This window comes from Pan troglodytes, chromosome 16 (genome assembly GCF_028858775.2).
Source record: "Pan troglodytes isolate AG18354 chromosome 16, NHGRI_mPanTro3-v2.0_pri, whole genome shotgun sequence".
NCBI classification, from domain to species: domain Eukaryota; kingdom Metazoa; phylum Chordata; class Mammalia; order Primates; family Hominidae; genus Pan; species Pan troglodytes.
In genome coordinates this window covers 37627782-37651729 of record NC_072414.2, presented here as the reverse complement: position 1 = coordinate 37651729, position 23948 = coordinate 37627782, and the positions used below count along the sequence as shown (strand labels likewise).

At 45.9% G+C, this 23948-nt stretch overlaps 1 protein-coding gene across 9 annotated transcripts in view; it reads right to left on the bottom strand.

Annotated features, from left to right (window-relative positions):
• Positions 1–23948, bottom strand: part of SQOR (sulfide quinone oxidoreductase) — a 58473-nt gene that overhangs the window by 18500 nt on the left and 16025 nt on the right. For all 9 annotated transcript variants that reach the window (XM_063794929.1, XM_063794930.1, XM_001164179.7 and 6 more), the window contains 3 exons: positions 12478–12728; positions 9518–9688; positions 3611–3664 (listed from right to left, as the gene is read on the bottom strand). In XM_063794929.1, coding sequence (XP_063650999.1) covers positions 3611–3664; positions 9518–9688; positions 12478–12711 — 459 coding nt within the window. In that variant the 5' untranslated portion in view covers positions 12712–12728. The remainder of the gene's footprint in view (positions 1–3610; positions 3665–9517; positions 9689–12477; positions 12729–23948) is intronic.

Sequence of the window (23948 nt, the reverse complement as noted above, 5' to 3'; positions counted from 1 at the left end):
CACAAAAATTATTTTAAACAAAAGTGCAAATGTCTTTAGAGTCCTTGTTCTTTGCCATTTCTACAACCTTTCAAATATTTCAGTACTATCATTACCCTCCAATACCCACATGCCTAGAGCAGGCAGGTGAGTGAGGGTTCTAAGACCAGAGCTGTGGCACCTGTAGTCACCTGTCAAACTGCAGAATGGGCTCAGCTCAGAGGAACCCTCCAACTCCCTGGCCTTGAGAATACAATTTGAATACAACTTTTCCCACCATCGGAGTGAGGACAAGACGCCAGCCAGCCTTCCTTTTAGGAGACCCAGTTGCCTCACTGGAAAGAACAACTGGCAGGACCAAGAGCCATTTATATCATCAAGAATAGCAAACTTAAATCACTCTTTATCAGGTTGTACCAGTCCAAACTCTAGATAAAGGCATTAAAGCCAGGTACCTAAAAACATGAACTTTAGGATCCCACATACCAGTTTGAGTCCTGGCTCTTCCACTTACTAGCATTGTGACCCGCGTAAATTACCTAATACTTCTAAGCCAGTAGGTCTCCAAGTGTGGTGCTCAGACCAGCAGCACAAGCATCACCTGGGAACTTGCTAGAAATGCAGATTATCAGGCCCCACCCTAGACCTACTGAATCAGAAACTCTGGGAGCAGGCCCAGCAATCCGTGTTTTAACAAGCCCTCCAGGTGATTCAGATGCACACTCAGGTTTGAGAATCTTAACGTTCACCATCTGTGAAATGGGGATAAGGTATCTGCTTCACAGGGTTGTAGGCAGAAGCAAATGAGGCCATGCATGTAAAGGACACATGCACATGGCAAATGTCCTGTAAATGTTAGCTGATTATTGCCAATAAGATCAACTGGACACCTATTATAAATGTTAGAAGGCTCATAGAGTGCAATGAAGATGTCACAGACTGAGTTAAAGAGACTTAAGCCTCAGTTCTCAGCAAGAGCAGGTTCAACTTCAATCATCAAGAAACAGTCATCAAGATGGGCTGGTCCTTCAGAGCCTCCCCAGCCCATTCTCTGGGCCACCTCCAAAGTCACTCCAGACACTTATCCCTGAGGTCTCAAGGAAACAGAGTCCTCTCATCTCCTCAGTAGCCTGAGTTCATTACTTATCACACTCAATGTTAAAAGCAACTATTTGTTACTGTTCACCCCTGTTACAGTTAGATAGTAGTAACATTGGCAGTCTCAATAATAATATCATTATTATTATAAAATCACCTTGCATTTAAATGTTTTCAAAGTTTCACATCAATGCTAACAATGGATATTCACTATGTACCTCTGAGGGAGGCAGGGGAATATTAACCCCTAGAATGGATGGAGCCCTGCCCAGAATCTTAAAGAACCAGACACCAAGGCCTCTGCCCACCTGCCTGGGGGTCTTCGCACAGGACCGCCATACCTTCTAGTTCCCAAAGCAAATCTCACTATCCAAGAGATAAACAAGCAGAAACAAGCCGTTGATGTCTTATCACCTTCATTAGTTTTCTCTAGTTTTAAGAAGCTGTCGTTGATGGAAAAGTTGCCGTAAAGTGGTAACCAAGTTCCTTTCAGGAAAACCTGTGTCAAAAAGGTTGGTTTTGACCCCTCATCTAGTCAGAGTTGCTTCCCTGGGAATTCTGAAGCAGAGAGAGCTAGAGAGGAGGGGAGAGAGGGAAAGGGAGAGTCAGGGAAAGAGATGAGATGTGACTCCTCCTTTGGCTTCCAGCAACAGGCTGTGCACTGGGGAGCCGTGGACTATCCTATCACACAGAGTAAACCGGCAGGCAGGACGGCCTGCTGCAGAGACCCTGTGAAGCTGGCCTGAGAAAGAGGCTAAGAGAGATGGACAAAGAGAGGCTGCCTGAGTCCAACAGAACCCAAAGTGGAGATCCAGCCCTGCCAGAGGCCCAGCTACATCCTTGCCCTAGTGTTCTAGAAACATCTCAGTATTTTCATCAATGATCTCTAATTTTTATTTACACCAACCTGAGTAGTTTCCTTGAAATTGCAATCAAAGAGTCCCAAGTAGCACAGTGACCATGGTTAAGTTATTACATTCCCTTAGCCTCAGTTTCCTCATCTATTAAGTGAAGATAAAAATGCCTCCCTCACAAGTAGTTGTAAAGAATCAATTTTTGATTCCTGACTGGGCGCAGTGGCTCACGCCTGTAATCCCAGCATTTTGAGAGGCTGAGGCGGGTGGATCACTTGAGGCCAGGAGTTTGAGACCAGCCTGACCAACACAGTGAAACCCCGTCTCTACTAAAAAAAATACAAAAATTAGCCGGGCATGGTGGTGGGCACCTGTAATCCCAGCTACTCTGGAGGATGAGGCAGGAGATTGCTTTAACCTGGGAAATGGAAATTGCAAGTGAGCTGAGATCACACCACTTCACTCCAGCCTGGGTGACAAGACTCCATCTCAAAAGAAAAAAGAAACAATATTTGATTCCTACCATGGTTCCTGGTATGTAATAGAGATTCCATAATAATGGCTACTTTTAAATATCTCTGTGACTTGGTTTGCTACAAGAGGCTGCTATGAACTCTGAGCACTGGCCTCTGCAGTGCTTCTCACATGACACTGGGGCTTTGGGAAGACAGTACCATGGAGACGCATTGCCTTTGCTAGGTCAACACTGTGGGGGCCTTTTTGGAAGGTATGGCCCCCTTGAAAGTAGTTGTAATAAACGCCTTTCTCCATATCGTCTACTTCATAGCTTGTCTGTCATTATAACAGACTCACGACCCACGGCACCATGACTCAAAACCATCTTACAACATTCACAACAACTTGTAGCTTCTCTGAACTTTCCCACAACACAACCCAAGACATTTTCACTACCCTTCCCCTGGACATGACACAATTCAACACACTTCAAAGATTCTTACTGGGCCAACTCTGTTGAGGCCCTTGCCCAGGTCACATTCCTGAAGCTTGTTACCCGGTTAGCACAGATGTTTCCTGTACTCCAACTATTTATCTGTAGTCCCCAACAACCTTCTGGAAATGATAATATTTACCGATTTACTCTGCTATGTTTTAGAAAAATAAAGTTGAATATCACAACTTTCAAATTGCATCTGGCTCACTGAAAAGGGGGATCTGAGGAACTTCTGGGTGGCATTTCCATTGCATCGGTTACTTCACACTAAAAACCCAGCATCGACACAACAAAACCCAAATGTCCCTCCAGCAACAGATGAGCTAACTGCTGGTGTTCCACCCCTTAAAGTCTGCTTTAAAATTTATAATCTAAACCCTACTTCCAAAGCAGAATGTAATCTTCAATACAGCCAACTCAGTCCCACATAGAAAGACATGTTTCTTACAAATGTGGAAAGAAAACTGCTGTTTTGCAAGAATTAATCATTAAGGCATGAGCATGCTGAACTCTAATTAAAGCTTAAAGCTAGAACATATGGTTATTATTGACAGAATCTTAGAGAAGACTTCCTTAAAACTGTAAAAGGACTGCCAAGAAATAAAACCAGAAGAGATTTTCTTAGAACCCCTTTCTTGTCAAAATGAATATAATAAAGCAACTAAATGCAGCATTTGCTCCTGGCATAGATAAGCCAGCATAACACAGAAACAGTTTCACACAGTACCTTCTCATAGTCCAGCTGGATTCCGAGAGCAATAATAAGATATCGGTAGGAGATCTGCAACACAAAAAGACATTATTTTAGACCAGGACTCAAGAAGCAGCAACTCAAGGACTGACTCAGGCCCCAGATGTGGTTCCATGTGGCCTAAGGGAGGCAGGGAAATATTATTAGCCCATAGAACAGATGAGAAAATCGAAGCAGAACAAGGTTGGGAGTCCTGCCCAGGTTCCCATTTTTTAATCTGAATGTCTTGGGGCTGGGGGAGGTGGGCAGACTGGCAGGGAGGGATGCATGTCCACTCCCATCATGCCCTCTGCCGTCTATGCCTCACACCTCACTGCTTCACAAATATTTTGTAAGCTGCCTAGCCCCAGAAAGCTTGAGACAGCTATGTGTTTACACAGTGAGAGGCCACAATTATTTGTACAGTGCTTGTATTAACACTTTTTCGTATTGAGAGGTAAGAGAAGGGCTTCCTAATCTTAAAAGACAATCCACTGTCTAAAATCTATGGGGTAGGCCAGGCACAGTGGCTCACACCTGTCATCCCAGCACCTTGGGAGGCCGAGGCAGGTGGATCACTTGAGCTCAGGAGTAGGAGACCAGCCTGGGCAACATGGCAAAACCCTGTCTCTGCAAAAAATACAAAAATTACCTAGGTGCGGTGGCATGCACCTGTAGTCCCCAGGGGGGCTGAAGTGGGAGAATCGCTTGAGCCTGGGAGGTGGAGGTTGCAGTGAGCAGAGATCACACCACTGCACTCCAGCCTTGGTGATAGAGTGAGACCCTGTCTCAAAAAAATAAATAAATAAATAAATAAATAATATATATATAAAAATATATATTAGTATATTGTATATTAAAAATAAGAAACTAAAATCTATTGGGTAATATGTGAGTCCCAAGCAAGTCTGACCTGTCATGTGGATTGGACCAATATCGTAATTGGGAGATTGCTCTTTTGAGCAATCTCAAGGTCATTGAAAGGCTATGACATAGTGTACCTGATCTTATTTAATGACCTGTATGGGATGAAAAAAGTCCCTTCTTCAAATATGGGTATTGTATCCATAAGTAGCATGATGGAAATGTGGGTTTAGGACAAAGAGGAAGACAAGTTTAGGCCAAAAAGTGTAAACAAAGTGGCCGTAAAGTACAAGAACTTGCCTAGAAAACTGGAGTTGGAGAATGATTGCAGTGAGACTCAGGAGCCCAGAAAGAAGAAACAGGTGGTGATTACTATGATCCTGTACTAAATGGCGGAGCAGAGCAAGCAACCCGAGCGAATCGCAGTTGGAGAGAGAGGACTCCAAGACCTGAGAGTGCTTGGCTCTGGCTGAGGAGCCAAGGGAAGTAACGTGCAGTCAAGAGGCCCTGCCCTGGCATCCGGGAGCTTCAGCCCCAAAGCCACCTCCACAGCAGGCTTTCCCATTATGACACGATCACCCTCACCACTGGCCCCTCCCAGGAGCTCCACAGCATAGTCTGCATGAGGCTTCCTAGCACTTGTTCTCCCCAGCACACTGACCACTCCTAGAGGATAAAAGTTATGTCTTATTCCTTACATTCCTAGAATCTAGCACAGTCACTAAATTAAAGTGAGGAACTCTGTAATGTTTGGTGGGTGAATGGATAGATGAATGATTTCAGTTGCTTGTGAAAAGTACAATTTCTCTAAGTGGAAGATAGTATAAGCATTTTCATCTGTATGTTTTGCCTATCCATAGAAAGATGATGTCTTGGCCAGTGCAGTGGCTCATGCCTGTAATCCCAGCACTTTGGGAGGCCGAGGCGGGTGGATCACAAGGTCAGGAGTTTGAGACCAGCCTGGCCCACATAGTGAAACCCTGTCTCTACTAAAAATACAAAAAATTAGCTGGGTATGGTGGCGGGCGCCTGTAGTCCCAGCTACTCGGGAGGCTGAGGCAGAAGAATTGCTTGAATCCAGGAGGTGGAGGTTGCAGTGAGCCAAGATCACACCACTGCACTCCAGCATGGGTGACAGTGAGAGACTCTATCTCAAAAAAAAAAAAAAAAAAGAAAGAAAGAAAGAAATAAAGAAAGATGATGTATTGAAATTCCATCTTCTGTAGGAAAGGGCACCAGGCCCGTTAAATGGCCGGCCAAACCATGTTGAGCAATCCGGGCATATTAGGTAAGAGCTAGCATGGGGTCTGGTAGTGATGATCTACAGGTGAAACATATGACCACTGGAAACAAGAGGAGCTTTTGGTTTGTGCAGGCCACCACCAAGCATGATGCAAATAATATTGATTACGCTCTATTTTATTAGAGCATAATATTCATTATGTCTAAGGACTAAAAACATGCCAGCTTAAGATTATGGGGAAAAAATCATTAAGAGAGAATAAACCCTCCATAGCAAGAAAGCAAGAAGAAAACCTCAAGCCTTTTGAATGAGTTCAAGTTTTCAGGTCAGATGACCTAAACCCCCAGGAACAGCAAAAGCTTATAGACAAGACTTTTGAGCAGTTACACACAACAGTGTAGACCTTGCCAGAAGGCTGAATATCTGCAAGTATTCTCATATTACACAGGGGTCAGAAGACGTAAATTCTGACACGAACACCTTAGTAAATAGGCTATTAATCCTTTGCAAAACTCTAGACTCAACTACTAAATAGACATTTCATAGTAATTTTTTAAAAGATTAGCTGGGCATGGTAGTGTGTGCCTGTAGTCCCAGCTACTCAGGAGGCTAAGGCAGATCGGCTCAGAACTCTTGAGCCCAAGAGTTCAAGGAGCAGTGAGCTGTGATCTCACCACTGCACTCCAGCCTGGGCAACAGAGCAAGGCTGAAGGGAGAGGAGGGGAGGGGAGAGGAGGGAAGGGGAGGGGAGGGAGGAAGGAGACAGAGGAAGGGAGGAAGGAAGGAAGGGAGGGAGAGAGGAAGGAAGGAAGAAAGGAAGGAAGGAAGGAAGGGAGGGATGGAGGGAGGGATGGAGGGAGGGAGGGAGGGGGAAGGAGAAGGAAGAAAGAGAGGGGAGGAGAGGGGAGAAAGGAGAGGAGAGGGGAGGGGATGGGAGAAAGGAGAGGAGAGGGGAGGGGAGAGGAGGAGAAAGGAGGGGAGGGGAGGGGAGGGGAGAGGAGGGGAGAGGAGAGGAGACATTGAGAAAAATAAGAAAGTTCTGAACTATTAACAGGACAAAAGCCATATATAAAAATTTTAATTAAAATAAATATATATACATATAGGTATTTGCTTATATATATTCATTTCTGCCTTTAGGTAAAATCAATAACAACTATACTTTTTCAGGATGGGGGAAGCCTGACTTGATCGTGGGTCATGTGAAAAGGGCCCAGCAATTTGCACCGACCTCAAGCCCAGCATGAATCAGCACCGTGGTAACTGTCACGAAAAAGGCAAATGCTAACTTATGCAGCATGAGATCATGGGAGAGAATGGCTCCACGCTATTCTGGGCTGTTCTGTAAAGTTGCCTTCTTTCCAGGCACCTCTTTCATGGGGCACTAACAAGCCAGATGGTGTTTAAAGCAGAATAAAGAGGGGGCTGGGGGGACTGGAAACCATGAAATGTGAGGAAGAATTGAGGGACATGAGGATGGAGGGACACATCTACCTAGAGAAAATTTACATAAAACATAAGAGCCATCTTCAAATAGCTGAAGGGTTTCTCCACAGAAAAGAGAGAAGACATTCTTCTCTCATACACAACAGGACAAAACAAGGAATAAAAGTATTAAGAAAGGTATTAAGTGTATTAAAAACAATAACATCCTGGGTGTCGAAGAAAGAATACAAAAAAAGTTACAGGAAGGTGGATTCTGGCTCAGTGAAGACAGAACTTTCATATAACCCACGTGTCTAAAAAAATGAAGAGTTAACTTATCAGAGAACTCCTTGGCCATGGACTATGTAAATACTAACCTATTTTAAATTCAATCCCCCACCTCCACGTGCCCCAATACCAATTAGCTCCAAATCAGCTCTAATTTTTTTTTCATGAATAACCATCATATTCTAACATACTATATAATTTACTTATCATGTCTATGTTGATTGTATGTTCTCCCTGACTAGAATATAATATCCAGTTCAATAAGAATTTGTGTCTGTTTTTGTTCACTCACATATCCTTAATGCCTAAAACTGCACCTGGCTTATAGTAGATGCTTAATAAATATTTATAGAATGAATGAATGGAGGCCAGAAAGCCAAGGATCATAAATGCTATACAGCAGGTACTCTTTTTTTCTTTTTGTGTTTTTTTTATTTTTTTATTTTTTGGAGACAGCTCTGTCACCCAAGATGGAGTGCAGTGGCGCAATCACAGCTCACCACAGCCTTGAACTCCTGGGCTCAAGTGATCCTCCCACCTTAGCCTCCCAAGTAGCTGGAACCACAGCACACACCACCACACCTAGCTAATGTCTTAATTTTTTTTGTAGAGACAGGGTCTTACTATGTTGCCCAGGCTGGCCTTGACCTCATGGGCTCAAGTGATCTTCCTACCTCAGCCTCCCAAGGTGTTGGGATTACAGGTGTGAACCACCATGCTCAGCCAAAGCAGGTACTCTTGATCAGGGTCCAGGGAAAAGCTACAGAAAATCTCTGAACTCCCTAAAAGCAAATGCAAAATCTGATACATAGGTGCATTTTTCTAGAGAGGGCTTTCATCTGGTACCCAGAAAGATCCATGACCCAAAAAAAGCTTAACAATGCCTCAGCAGGCCGGGCACAATGGCTCACCCCTATAATCCCAACAATTTGGGAGGCTGAGGCAGGTGGGTCACTTGAGGTCAAGAGTTCGAGCCAGCCTGGCCAACATGGTAAAACCCTGTCACTACCAAAAAATACAAAAATTATCCAGGCATGGTGATGCGCACCTGTAGTCCCAGCTACTGGGGAGGCTGAGGTGGGAGAATCGCTTGAACCCAGGAGGTGGAGGTTGCAGTGAGCCAAGATTGTGTCACTGCACTCCAGCCTGGGCGACAAAGTGAGACTCTGTCTCAAAAAAAATAATGCCTCAGCAGATGAATCTCTGTTGGAGGAAGGGTTGGACTTGAAAACGTTTTAGGATCCTCACCCAACTCTGATTCTACAATTCCGTGAAAATGCCAGAGTCCCCAGTTGAAGGGGGAAGGGGCAGAGGATTAAGACCAATAACACCCTGTGAGCCCAAAAACCACAGGAGCCTGGAACAGGTCAGAGCACGGTGGCTGCACTGCCTGCCCCTGCCCTGGGCTCAGCAGCAGGTGGGGGAAAAGAAAGCTGCAGATGGCTTCTGAGCAGGCCTTCCACCATCCTGCTCTTATCACCTCAGTCAAACATGGGGCGGCCACTGCTGAAAAGCTTTGACCCCTGAGTGGTGAGGGTGGGAGACTTCTAAAAGGTGCTGAGCAGTTGTGAGCCTCAAGCTCCAGCAACAATTCTCCTTAGCGCTGGCATGAACCTCAGACTCACAGGATTCCCCTACAGTTCTGGCAGAGTGCCCCCCAGGGTGGCTGGATGGATATTTTCCAGCATCCTATTGTTCTGGGAGGCTAGGCGACCGGTAGAAAATCTGATTGCTTCAGAAAAAGAGAAGGAGGAAGGTGCTTGCTATTTTAACATGTAGCAACGTATAAACAAATGGTTTGATAAACATTCAGGTGCAAGATAGTATACTAAGCAATAGGGTGCACAGTGGGTGTTCAACAAATACTTATCTTAGTTGTTTATTAACTCAATATCACTCTGTCCTTCCATCTATCCTCCACTTACCACATACCCTGCCATCTTGTGCAGTATTCAACACACATACGTTCATGCACACACATGCATATATACCGCTCTTTCAACACAAGGCTATCCAGTTTAAGATGGCTGCATATTAATACAAGCTGTCAGATTAACAAAAAATCCAAAGGCCCCAGTGGTTACCTTCTCGTCGTCGTCTGTGTGAATGCAGTTCTTGTCTGGGTTAAACTCAGTCACTCTAGCTTTGATCCATTCTACACCAGATGGAATCACACTTGCCGTGGGACGACCAGATGAGGACAATTGTTTGGCACCAGCACCCACCAGTGTCCAGATTGGCTGGTAGAAATGTCTCTGAGAAACAAAGTATTTGAAGATTTATTGCAATTTGACACTGATCAAAAGGGGTCATAGCTAACAGTATGGGCTAGATTCTTTCAATCACTCCCTCCTGACCTTTAGAGCATCGTATGGAAAAGTCTCCACAAAGTTAGCTCCGTCTATTAGGTGTCTCCTATTACGGTAAGCTCTGAAGGACAGTCACTCCACACAAGAATTCTTCCAAGATCATCAGAAAAGCTATAAACTATCTTTAGTGACCACTGCATTATGTATTGCTGAAGGTTGATTTGGTGTTTAATATGTACATGTTATATGCACGTGCATATCTACACACATATTATGGATACTTCATGTGAACAAATATTTTAAAAATTAAGCCCAGCAGCCTAGATATGGTTCCTCAGGAGCATGTGGAGACAGTGGTAAGTCTGGAAAGTTTACAGCCCCTTCCAGAGGTCCTCTAAACTTCATTAACTTCCAACTGTGTTTCCCGAGCCCAGTGAGGGCTGTGTTTCCCGAACAGCCCTTCTTCTACTTTCTCAGAGACTCAGAGATTTTACACCAAAGACAATAAGTACCAGATCCTACTCCACAATGCAATGCATACCCAAACTTTCACTATCTTCTGGAGTTTTCTTGCTTCAGATGGTCCTTTTTTTTTTTTTTTTTTTTTTAGACAGAGTCTCGCCCAGTCACCCCAATCACCCAGGCTGGAGTGCAGTGGCACGATCTCGGCTCACTGCAACCTCCACCTCCCAGGTTCAGGCGATTCTTCTGCCTCAGCCTCCTGAGTAGCTGGGACTACAGGCATGTGCCACCATGCCTGGCTAATTTTTGCATTTTTAGTAGAGATGGCATTTCACCATGTTGCCTAGGTTGGTCTTGAACTCCTGACCTCAAGTGATCTGCCTTCCTCAGCCTCTCAAAGTGCTGGGATTACAGCCCTGAGCCACTGTGCCCAGCAACAGTCCATTCTTGATCTAAGTTAGTTGTGAAAGTTCTGGACATAGGGGCAAAGGGCAGATTTGTTTAATGGCCTCTAAGAATTCCAATCCACTTAGAGTAGACTGGGGACCAAGAGCTCTCAATATTGCCAAAATGCCTCAAAGTAGCTGGCCAGCACTGCCAAAACCCACAGAGAGGTGAAGAGGACACCAGGAATGACTTTGCAATCTCCCTACAACCAATAATGTGATCCAAGAGGGAGGAAGACAGAGGTCTCCATTTATGAGAGCTCATCAATGGCCAGTCTATCTTGAACAGTAAGAGGAGCAAAAATGCAAGCTCAGATTTTATTTTTAGACTATGAACATCAGCTCCAGCTATCACTAAACCAGACTCAGCAGGGAAAGTACAAGCCTGGGGCTCTGGCAGCTCCTTCCAGAAACTCCTGTCCTGTACTTCCTCACGGGGCAGGACAAACTTGATTCTGGCCGCCTGAATTGTGCCCAGGTCCCAGAAGAGCCAGTCTCCTTACGAAGAGAAGCCCGACTGGGAGACCCGCCCACGCATTAGCTAAAATACAACATATACCAGAAACAGTAGCCACCTGACACAGCTCTCAGACCACTGTCATTTAAAGTGAGGTTCCTGAATTGAACAGACGTCACTTTAAAAAGGAAAATGATAGAGACTGCCCCCTAGTCTCCTCTCAAATCATGGCCCTGGTTAACATCATTCCCTACTGGGGACAAATCTTGAAAAGGAGTATGTCTTCCTTGTCCTGTCCTCCCCCTGAAACAGGCACCTGATCCATTTTGCTTTTTCCTCCCAAGGATACAGCTCCCAACCAGTACATGCCTAGTTCCACAGGAAACATTAGGCAAACCACCAAAAATCTTGAATATTTTTCTGAAGCTTTTGGACAATCTTAACATGTTTTTTGTGAGACAGCGCCTTACTCAGTCTTCCCTCCTAGTGTCAGCTACCTTTTCTCCCTTATAATCTGCCCTTGCATTTCCATTTCTAAGCCCACTGACAGCTTTCCAGAGGCCTTCCTGCTCCCCAACTCATCATCCCTTCTCCAGACAGGAACAGATAGGCAAGTGCAGTGGCCATTGATTTTCCTCTGGGCAGGAGGTTGGCACTGGGAGAGTGTCATGGGTTGAATTGTATCTCTCTCAAAGAAGGATGTTGACGTTCTAACCCCAGTACCTGGGAATGTAACCTTATTTGGAAATAGGGTCTTTGCAAATGTAATCAAATTAAGATGAGGTCATTCTTGAATAGAGTATGCCATAAATCTAATGAATGGTGGCTTTATAAAAGGGTCATGTGAAGACACAGGGACACAGAGACACACAGAGAACATTCTGTGAAGATGGAGGCAGAGAAAGGAGTGGCACAGCTGCAAGCCAGAGAGTGGCAAGGATTTCAGGGTAACCACCAGAAGCTGGGAGAGAGGCATGAGACAAAGCCACCTGCCCATCCCTCTCACCCAGGCTGCAGAGGGCGCATGGCCTTGCCCATAGCTTGGTTTCAGGCTTCTAGCCTCCAGAACTGTGAGGGAATAGATGTCTGTTGTTTTAAGCCACCCAATTTGCAGTAATTTGTTATGGCAGCCCTAAGAAACTAATACAGAGGAGAACACTAAAAACCAAGAGATCTGTCCTCCCTATCTCTTTCCCTCCACTTCCTCCCAGTCCTTCTGGATAGGCTGCTTTCTGTGCCCAGGAGAAGCCCTAACCTGGACATATGAAGACCCATTGCTTGATAGTCATACCCAACCCCAGAACACACACACACACTCACACACACACACACGTACACACACACCCAGGCCCTCAAAAGGGGAGGCTTACCTCACTGGGCTCAACAATGGCCACATTCTCTGCACCCACTTTCCTCTTCATGCGGGCAGCCATGGTGATTCCGCCACTGCCCCCACCCAGCACCAGCACCTCATAATGGTTCCTGGCCGCATGGCTGGCCCCGGTGTGCAGCTGAAGGGGGCCGACCTGCTGAGTGCCCAGCCTGAGCAGGCAGGCAAAGAGCTGGGCACGGGGCCCTGATACCACAGCCACCAGTGGCACCATCTTCAGGCAGGATCAGGCTGGAAGGGAAGAGACAGGGCTGTGAGTGCCAAGGTAGAAACCATCATGGGACTGAAGTGTTTTCTTTCCAGGAGGAAGGGAGGCCGGCGTCTGGCCCGCTCCAGCTGGTCCCCATCATCTCTCAAGACCACTTTCCCCACTGGCTATGGTCCCAAGGTCTCCTGAGAGCACCCAATTGGTAGCTATCAATTGACTACACTTACCATTTCTCCCCTTCCTCCTACGTTCAGGCTATCGAGGACTTTGTTTGAACCAGGTTCCCCACCTCTTTAAGTCCTTCCTAATAACCTGTCTGTACCCATCCTTGTCCATCCGTAAGATCTAGGGCACCATCTGGTTGTATCCAGCTGTTGGCCCATTCTCCATGGAGGCACACTCCCCAGTGCTTTCTGTGGATTTTCAGTCCATTAAAACTGATATACGAGTCCACAATTAGAGACCTACAACATTCCTTGCAGTAAAAGGCACCTGAGACCTTGTTGAAACAGAAACCGTCTAGCAAGAAACCCACCTTCTGCAACTCAGAGTACCCACCAGGGCAATCAAGGCCTCAGCCCCCATCCAGAGGCCTCCTGGCTCTGCTTGCCCAGGGAAACATAATGTAATCAAATCACTGGCTACAGACACACAAGTGAAGGCCCTCCACACCTCTAGCAATTTCAACCAAATGATTTTAGAAAGCCATAAAAGGAGCCCTGCCTGGTATCATAAAGTTATATTTTATGGAAGGAATCTGCACATGCTGCTGACTAGTCTTTTATTACATCCAATTCAGTAAACAATTTCTCCTTAATAGTTCCTCCGAGAGACTCACTTTACCTTTAAGAAAACCTGCTTCTACTCTGAGCAGTTAGTGCTTTGGCAGAGAGGAATTTAAGCCTTCTCAAAGACTGACCTTTGCTTTACCCCACGCACAAAGCTGGCCTGACATCCAGGACTCCATCCACTTGTAAACCTTGAGTGGCCCCGGCTCATGATATCTCCCTCCCTGGGTATGACAGTGCCCCAAATCCTACCGTCAAGTCCAGTTCTTAGGGTTCAACACTGCTCCAAGAACCCTTTATTAAAATGCAAGTGTCCAGCTGGGGACTAACACTTCTAGCTGCTAAGGTTACTAACTTCTTAATAAAATGACTTAATTATATCATTTCCATCCTCCCGACTGGAGAAGAGGAAGCCTGCACAAGGGGATTAGAGAAAGCTGGCAGGACAGAGGAGCTACAAAAAGAAAGAAAGGCCTTGGAGAGGGGGAAAAATAATAGGGAATGGGAAAGAGGAGCTGAGGGGCTGTTAAGATTAACTTAATTCCAGAGTTTTGGTGCCCCAACAACTTCTTCAATATTTCAGATCTGAGAAGCAACCTAGAGCTGTAGGAAGGGGATTTGGAGGCCCACGGTAAGTAGGACAGGCTCATACAGTGTTTCCAGGAGTCTAGAGTCAATAAAACCCTTCTGGAAACTTACCCTTTGACCCTGCATTTCCATTTCTAGGAACCTAATCTAAGGAAATAACCTCTAATACTGAAGAAGAAAAACCACTACAAAGACATGTTTCACAAATGTATTCATAATCTGGTCACCCCTCTGCTAATTGGTTTGTGGATTAGGGCTAATTACGTCCTGGGGACAGAAAAAAAAAATGCAGGCTCCACACGTGCCAGGGAAGGCTCAGGTCACCACTTTAATATGGGGGTAGAGAGCAATGCAAATATCAAAACACTGGGGAAAGGTTAACTAAAATATGGAACACAAGATGATTTCTGTAGTCTTTTAAAATTATGTTCATAAACAATATATAGACCAGGCGTGGTGGTTCACACCGGTAATCCCAGCACTTTGGGAGGCCAAGGCAGGTGGATCACCTGAGGTCAGCAGTTCAAGACCACCCTGGCCAACATGGTGAAACCCTGTCTCTACTAAAAATACAAAAATTTTTAGCCAGGCATGGTGGTGTGTGCCTGTAATCCCAGCTACTAGGGAGGCTGAGCCATGAGAATTGCTTGAACCCAGGAGGCAGAGGTTGCAGTGAGCTGAGATCATGCCACTGCACTCCAACCTGGGTGACAGAGTGAGACTCTGTCTGAAAAAAACAATAAAATAAAATAAATAAAAAATGTTTACATCATGATCAGGATACAAATTAGAAATGCAATATTCTCTCAGCTATGTAAGAGAAAATATATTAGAAAAAACAAAGCCAAAATTTTAACACTGGCAAGTGGTTTTCTCTGGGTTTTAGAATAATGAGTGATTTTGATTTCTTCTGCTTTTATGTATTTTATAAAAGTCTCTACTATACACATACATTAATATTGGCTGGGCATGGTGGCTCACACCTGTAATCCCAGCACTTTAGGAGGCTGAGAGAGGGGGATCACCTAAGCCCAGGAGTTTGAGACTAGCATGGAAAACATGGGGAAACCCCAACTCTATTTAAAAAAAAAAAAAATTAGCCAGGCATGGTGGTGCATCCAGCTACTACCAAGGCTGAAGTGGAAGGATCACTCAAGCCCTGGAGGTGAAGGCCACAGTGATCTGTGATTTCACCACTGTACTCCAGCCTGGGAAGAGAGGGAGACCCTGTCTCAAAATAAATAAATAAAATTAATATTAATAAAATCTTCCTTTAGATGATAATTAACATTTACAAAGTCCTTTACATAAGCATTTAACTTGTGAGTTGGCTACCACCATCATTACCATTTAACAGATGGTAAAACTAAGGCAGATAGCAGTTAAGTGACTCTCAAAGTTATATAGCCCATGGGTGGACTGTGATTTGTACCCAGGTATTTTGGTGTCAGAGCCTCTACTTTAAACCACTACACCATACTATCTCTATGATCTTTAGAACAATATGTCTCAACAGCAACAAAACAATGCTTGTGTGATAATGTTAAACGGGGGGGGGGGAAAAAAAAAGGCCAGGCACGGTGGCTCACGCCTGTAATCCTAGCACTTTGGGAGGCCAAGGCGGGTGGATCACAAGGTCAGGAGATCGAGACCATCCTGGCCAACATGGTGAAACCCCGTCTCTACTAAAATACAAAAAAAAGTTAGCTGGGCATGGTGGTGTACACCTGTAGTCCCAGCTACTGGGGAGGCTGAGGCAGGGGAATCACTTGAACCCGGGAGGCGAAGGTTGCAGTAAGCCAAGATTGCACCACTGCACTCCAGCCTGGGCAACAGAGTGAGACTCTGTCTCAAAAAGAAAAAAAAAAAAAGATATACTTTCTACAACTTCCCAGAAAAGGGAAACCATTTTTCATGGTACTGATACCTAAATATTAGCAATGGTTTTAATGATTATAATTATTTTTCCTCTTCTTTGTATGTACTTTTCACAAATTTTCTTTAATACACTGTACATTTTAAATTTTAAAAATTACTCAAATAGATTTTTTTTAGATTGAAGAGAAGAAGAAAGATATTGATGTTTCATACGGAAGGAAGAAGATATTTTATGGTGTGTACCCAGTCATCACATCCTGCTTTTCTTGCTAAATGTCCACAGAATGATAGAATCACAGCAAAACTTCTCACTTTCCAGAAAAGAAAAATCATGTTTTTCATGGTCCTGACACTATATCTATCTCCATGGAAAAAGCCCCATAGGAAGCGCCCCATGGGGCAGGGGCAGGAGGAGCAATCTAGGAGGAGGCCTGGCTAAGTTTCTGGTTTCCAGCCACCCTGTCTGAGGTTATTTGGCCTCCAAGTGATACAAGAGTTAAGAAAAATTTACTTAGGCAGATAGTGAGGGTACGGAAGTCCTCGGTAAGGTTTTCCTTTTAATGAAAAGCAGCCCCAAATCATTTTCCTGTCTAACAAAGAGCAGCCTGTAAAATCGAGCTGCAGACATAGATGCTGGCAATCATATTCAAGATGGCGGCTCCATTTTCCCTTTGCTTTGTCAGCCATGTGTACAGTAAGGAGCAGACAAGATGGCCCCAACTAAGGGGAAAGTTCATTTGCATAATAAGATGAGGGTGGGGAGGCCAGCCTTCCTGATGCGCTATGTAAACGTCATACCTGATCAAACCAATCTGTGAGCCCTATGTAAATCAGACACCGCCTCCACCAACCTGACTATAAAATCTGACATAACCACCACCGGCCGCGTCTTTCCACTCAGAAGACCCCTCTCTCTCAATAGAGAGAGTTGTTTTTCTTTCTCTTTTCTCCTGTCTATTAAACCTCCACTCCGAAACTCCTTGTGTGTGTCCGTGTCCTAAATTTTCCTGGCGCAACATGATAAACCATGGGTATACACGCCAGTCAATGTAGCCACTTCACTAGCTCCCTTCCAGTCTAATACTTCACGGTTCCTCTCTTGAAAATTTACACAAATATTTCCCTCACTCAGCCAAGAAGGCTACTTCTGCTTTATTTCATTAATTATCCATAGCCTATTCCTGGATTCAGTATTTATAAATAAAAAGTCCTCTGAATCAGATTTATTGACATCATTAATAGTCACGAAGCAGAATGTCCTGGCCTTTGCAGTCAAATTTCACTTTCCAACTATAAGAAACAACTTCAAAAACACAAAGGAATGTGTTATAAGAAATGTCCAAGTTTCAAAATGCCCAAAAATCTCAATTACTTTCTAATTCTAACAATGTAACATCACCTAAACTTCCAAATCAGAAAACCCAGAACCATAATCCAACCCTGCCTATGGAGAAGGTGGAGCATGATGCAATGTCAAAGACCAGAAACAAACCAGGGCAATAATGCAGAATCATAATTTTTTAATGCCACTTTTTTTTTTTTTTTTTTTTTTTGAGTCTCGCTCTGTCACCCAGGCTGGAGTACAGTGGGGAGATCTCGGCTCACTGCAACTTCCACTTCCTCAGTTCAAGCGATTTCCCCATTTCAGCCTCCTGAGTAGCTGGGATTACAGGCACAAACCACCATGCCTGGCTAATTTTGGTATTTTTAGTTGACACAGGGTTTCACCATGTTAGCCAGGCTGGCCTCATGTAATCTGCCCGCCTTGCCGTCCAAAGTGCTGGGATTACAGGCATAAACCACCCCACCCAGCCTAAATGCCACTTTTAAACCATGGTGTAATATAAAACATATTCTGTCTTTGTTCCTGGTTCCCAGCTCCAAGTTCCTAAAACCCTTGGGATTACCTGAGTGATGGAAGTGTCATTTGTTTTTCATAATGAGTCCCTGAGTTTATGCTAGTAAGGTGACTCAAGGTGGGATCCCTAGATGGCTTCAGGAGGGGGCTGGTCACCAGAAAAACCAAACATGTGACTACGATTAGAGGGTTGGAACTCTCAGCCCCACCTCCAACCTTGGGAGGGAGAATGGGGCTGGAAATTGAGCTCTATAACAAGACAAGAGCTTCTGGGTTGGTGAACTCACTGATGTGCTGGATGGTGGTGTGACCGGAGAGGGCCTGTAAGCTCCGCACCACCCTGCTACCTTGCCCCGTATGTCTCTTCCATATGGCCATTCCTGAGCTGTATCCCTTATACTAAACCAGTAAACTGAGGTAGAGTGTTCCCCTGAGTTCTTTGAGTAGTTCTAGCTGATTATAGAACCTGAGGAGGATGGATCATGGGAGCCTTGGAATTTGTAGTCAGCTAGACACAGGTGTGGGTCCCCTTGGGGCCAGCAGCAGATGCCCTGCCTGGCTGGCGTCTGAAGTGAGGGCAGTCTTGTGGGACTGAGCTTTAAACTACGGGGCCTCCACTAACTCCGGGAGCTAATGCCACAATTGAATTGAATTATTGGGCACCTAGTTGGTATTGATTGGTATTGAAAAAGAGAACATATATTTGATGTTAGAAGTGGCATCAGAAAACTTCACTTAGGAACCAACAGTAATTTCTGACATTGACCTAAACCAAGTTTATAGCAACAAGCAGAGAAAGATACAATTGAAGGAAGCAACAGCCACACAATCTTTCTTTTTTCTTTTTTTTTTTTGAGGCGGAATCTTGCTCTGTCGCCCAGGCTGGATCTCGGCTCACTGCAACCTCCACCTCCCAGGTTCAAGCAATTTTCCTGTCTCCGGCCCCCACGAGTAGCTGGGATTACAGGTGCCTGCCACCACACCTACCTAAGTTTGTATTATTAGTAGAAATGGGGTTTCATCATGTTGGCCAGACTGGTCTTGAACTCCTGACCTCAAGTGATCCACCTGCCTCGGCCTCCCACAATGCTGGGATTACAGGTGTGAGCCACCGTGCCCGGCCAGCCACACAATCTTAATGAGAAGGAAAAAAAAAAAAAAAAAAAAAAAAAAAAGGAGGCTCACGCCTGTAATCCCAAAACTTTAGGGAGGCTGAGATGGGCGGGTCACTTACTTAAGATCAGGAGTTTCAGAACAGCCTGGCCAACATGGTGAAACCTGGTCTCTACAAAAACTAGAAAAAAGTAGCTGGACCTGCCGGCGTGGTATCCCGTGCATGTAATCCCAGCTACTGTGAAAGCTGAGGCACAAGAATTGCTTCAACCTGGGAGGTGGTGGTGGCTGTGAGCTGAGATCACACCCCTGCACTCCAGCCTGGGCAACAGAGTGGGACTCTGTCTCAATCAATCAATCAATCAATCAATGGAAGATCAAACTGGACCCTAAAGTCAGCAGAGAAGAAATAGAAAACTGAAAACTTCTGTCAACAAGGAGCATAAATCTGATATGATTTCTTAGTCTCCTCAGAAGATAGCCTGAAACATACAGCTTTTTTAAGAAATAAGAATTAACTACCGGCCGGACGTGGTGGCTCACGCCTGTAATCCCAGCACCTCAGGAGGCCAAGGTGGGCAGATCACTTGAGGTCAGGAATTTGAGACTAGCCTGGCCAACATATCAAAACCCCCTGTCTACTAAAAATACAAAAATTAGCCAGGCGTGGTGGCACACGCTTGGGAGGCTGAGGCACAAGAATTGCTTGAACCCAGGAGGCGGGGGGTTGCAGTGAGCTGAGATCATGCCACTGCACTCCAGCCTGGGCAACAGAGTGAGAGTCTGTTTTTAAAAAAAAGAAAGAAGGAGAAGGAGAAGAAGGAGAAGGAGGAGAAGGAGAAGAAGAAGAAGAATTAACTACCAATGATACAGGAGAATGCAGCCACTTCATCTCTACATTCTTACAAGATGAAATACACTTAAAAATCAAGGCCAGGTACAGTGGCTCATGCCTGTAATCCTAGCACTTTGGGAGGCCCAGGTGGGAGGATTGCTTGAGGCCAGGAGTTTGAGACCAGCCATAGCCAAGATGCCAAAACCCCATCTCTACCAAAAATACAAAAAAAAAGAAATTAGACGGGCGTGGTGGCACATGCCTGTAGTCCCAGCTACCTTGGAGGCTGAGGTAGTGAGAGGTGACAGAGTGCTGGCAGCCCTCGCAGCCCTCACTCGCTCTCAGCGCCTCCTCAGACTTGGCATCCGCTCTGGCCATGCTCAAGGAGCCCTTCAGGCCGCCACTGCGCTGTGGGGGCCCCTCTCTGGGCTGGCAGGGGCCACAGCCAGCTCCCTCTGCTTGCAGGGAGGTGTGGAGGGAGAGGCGCGGGCAGGAACCGGGGCTGCCAGCGACGCTCGCGGGCCAGCACGAGTTCTGGGTGGGCGTGGGCTCAGCAGGCCCCACACTTGGAGTGGCAGGCTGGTGCCACAGGCCCGGGCAGTGAGGGGCTTAGCACGGGCCAGCAGCTGCAGAGGGTGCACCAGGTCCCCCAGCAGTGCCGGCCCGCAGGTGCTGCGCTTGAATTCTTCTCCAGGCCTCAGCTGCCTCCCCACAGGGCAGGGCTTGGGACCTGCAGCCCGCCATGCCTCAGCCCCCCAGCGGTGGGCTCCCGCACGGGTGAGCCTCCCTGACGGGCACCGCCCCCTGCTCTGCGGTGCCCTGTCCCATTGACCGCCCAAGGGCTGAGGAGTGCAGGTGCGCGGTGCGGGACCCGGGGGCAGCTCCGCCTCGGCTCTGGCACGGGATCCACTAGGTGAAGCCAGCTGGGCTCCTGAGTCAGGTGGGGACTTGGAGAACTTTTACGTCTAGTTCAAGGTTAGTAAAGGCACCAATCAGTACCCAGTGTCTAGCTATCTGGTGGGGACTTGGAGAACCTTTATGTCTAGCTAAGGGATTGTAGATACACCAATCAGCACTCTGTGTCTAGCTCAAGATTTGTAAACACACCAATCAGCACCCTGTCAAAACGGACCAATCAGCTCTCTATAAAAACAGACCAATCAGCTCTCTGTAAAATGGACCAATCAGTAGGATATGGGTGGGGCCAGATAAGGGAATAAAAGCAGGCTGCCCGAGCGAGCAGTGGCAGTCCTTTCTGGTCCTCTTTCACGTTGTGGATGCTTTGTTCTTTTGCTCTTTGCCATAAATCTTGCTATTGCTCGCTCTTTGAGTCCACACTGGCGCTACCCTTATGTGCTGTAACACTCACCGTGAAGGTCTGCAGCTTCACTCTTGAGCCAGGGAGACCACGAACCCAGCAGAAAGAAGAAAGAAACTCCAAACACATTCGAACCTTAGAAGGAACAAACTCCGGACACGCCGCCTTTAAGAACTGTAACACTCCCCACGAGGGTCCGCAGGGTGATTCTTGAAGTCAGTCAGACCAAGAACCCACCAATTCCGGACCCAGTAGGAGGACGGTTTCAGCCCAGGAAGTGGAGGTGGCAATGAGCCAAGATCATGCCATTGCACTCCAGCCTGGGCGACAGAGCCAGACCACATTGCAAAGGCTTAAAAAAAAAAAAAAAAAAAAAAAAAAAGAAGTCAGGCACAGTGGCTTGTGCTTGTAATCCCAGCACTTTGGCAGGCTGGGGCAGATGGATCACTTGAGGTCAGGAGTTAAAGACCAGCCTGGCCAACATGGTGAAACCGCATCTCTACTAAAAATACAAAAATTAGCGGGGTGTGGTGGCACATACCTGTAATCCCAGGTACTTGGGAGCCTGAGGCAGGACCCCCACTTGAACCCGGGAGGCAGAGGTTGCAGTGAGCTGAGGTCACGCCAGCCTGGGTGACAGGAGCCTGTGTGTCTCAAAAAAACACACACAAAAACAACAACAACAAAAAGCATTGCCCATGTCCCACCTTCTCATTCCCCCTTACCCCAGCAATTCTAAAAAAATGAGGCCAGGCACAGTGGCTCACGCCTGTAATTCCAGCACTTTGGTAGGCCAAGTCAGGTAGATCACCTCAGGCCAGGAGTTTGAGACTAGCCTGGCCAACATGGTGAAACCCTGTCTCTACCAAAAATACAAAAAAAATTAGCTGGGCATGGAGGCAGGTGCCTGTAATCCCAGCTACTCAGGAGGCTGAGGCAGGAGAATCAATTGCTTGAGCCAGGGAGGTGGAGGTTGCAGTGAGCCAAGATTGCGCCACTGCACTCCAGCCTGGGCAACAGAGCAAGACTCTGTCTCAAAAAAAAGAAAAAGAAAAACATCAATAAATAAGGTAAATTTAACTTTCATTTACCAAATGGCACATGAAATATATTTTATAATCAAATAGTATTATGCTTTTAAGTTAGATTAAAATTCCTCTATTCTAAATTGATTGTGTCCCTCCTTCAAAGGATGGGAATGAATGCTTTGATATGACTGCAGTCTAACTGGAGAAGTAAAGTCCCTGTTGATTGAAAGATAAGACAGCGGACTGGGCATCCCCTACTTCCATCACTGGCCCCTGGTTCCAGACCTGGTCTGGACAAGTCTTTGGGACTTCATACCTTTCCACTACAGCCCTTCCTGGACAAGCAATACAGACTGCCTGTGTCAAAAGCTTCCTAATCTTATGTCACATGACATGGTTTGTGAGCAGCCAGGGCACCTGGCAGAGTTCAAACAGAGCTGCTGGCTAAGCAAGAATTACTCAGAGCATTCTTAATGAAAGATTCACCAAGCCAAGGATTGTCATCAACCCTTGAGCTATTTTTGCTTTTGAGGACACAGTGGGTCTTTGATTTACAATTGTTTCCTCTCAAGCCTAGGCCAGGCTGGGCCCACTCTGCTTTGGGTTTCAATAACCACAGGGTCAACCTTTAACAGATCACCTTGTAGAACACTTCCAAAATCAAAGAGGAAAACGGTCATTAAACAGTGTCCAGCTCTTGTTGCCTACCCTGTTCTTCCCGCCAGACCTGGCCCAAGCTTACTGTGAGCTGTTGGTCTGGATCTCTGTAGCTTCCTGTCTCAGGGCACGAATGAGCACTGTGTACACGGCACAGGTCAGGCTTACACCTGGTGCCCAGGTGGAGGGACTGTTGGAAAACTCCTCCTCCTCCTCACCTAAATCCTCCCACTTGGGCTTTCTGGGCGTATTTAATTAATTAAGTCAGCCCTAATGCTATTATCAGTTATTTACACCTCTTAACCAAATATTTTCTTATTTCAAATCCAGAAGACAGGATTTGGTAGGAAAATAATCTATTCTGGCTGGGTGTGGTGGCTCACGCCTGTAATCCCAGCACTTTGCGAGGCCAAGGTGGGCGGATCACCAGGTCAGGAGATGGAGACCATCCTGGCCAATATGGTGAAACCCCGTCTCTCCTAAAAATACAAAAATTAGCTGGGTATGGTGGCACATGCCTGTTATCCCAGCTACTGGGAAGGCTGAAGCATGAGAATCGCTTGAACCCAGAAGGCGGAGGTTGCAGTGAGCCAAGATCGTGCCACTGCACTCCAGCCTGGTGACGGCGGCGCAAGATTCCGTCTCAAAAAAACAAACAAACAAAAAAAAACTATCATCGAAATAATAACTAACATTTATTGTTTACCAGTTGTACTTGTGCTGTCTCAAAGACTCCTCATAACCTTATAAATAAAATCCCCATTTTACAGATGATAAAATTGAGGGTTTGAGTAGAGATAGAGAACTTGCCTAAGGTCACATGACTAAGCAACAGAACTTAATTCAAACTATCTAATAATTCAGGAAAAATGCCTGTTGGCTGAAATTATTTTATTTCATTTTGTTTTTGAGACAGTCTTGCTCTGTCGCTTGTCGCCCAGGCTGGAGTGCAGCAGCATGATCTCCACTCACTGCAGCCTCCGCCTCCTGGGCTTAAGCGATTCTTGTGCTTCAAGTCTCCCAAGTAGCTGGGATTACAGGCACCCACAACCACGCCCAGCTAATTTTTCTACTTTTAGTAGAGGCGGGATTTTGCCATGTTGGCCAGCTTGGTCTCAAACTCCTGGCCTCGAGAGATCCACCCGCCTTGGCCTCCCAAAGTGCTGCGATTTACCGGCCT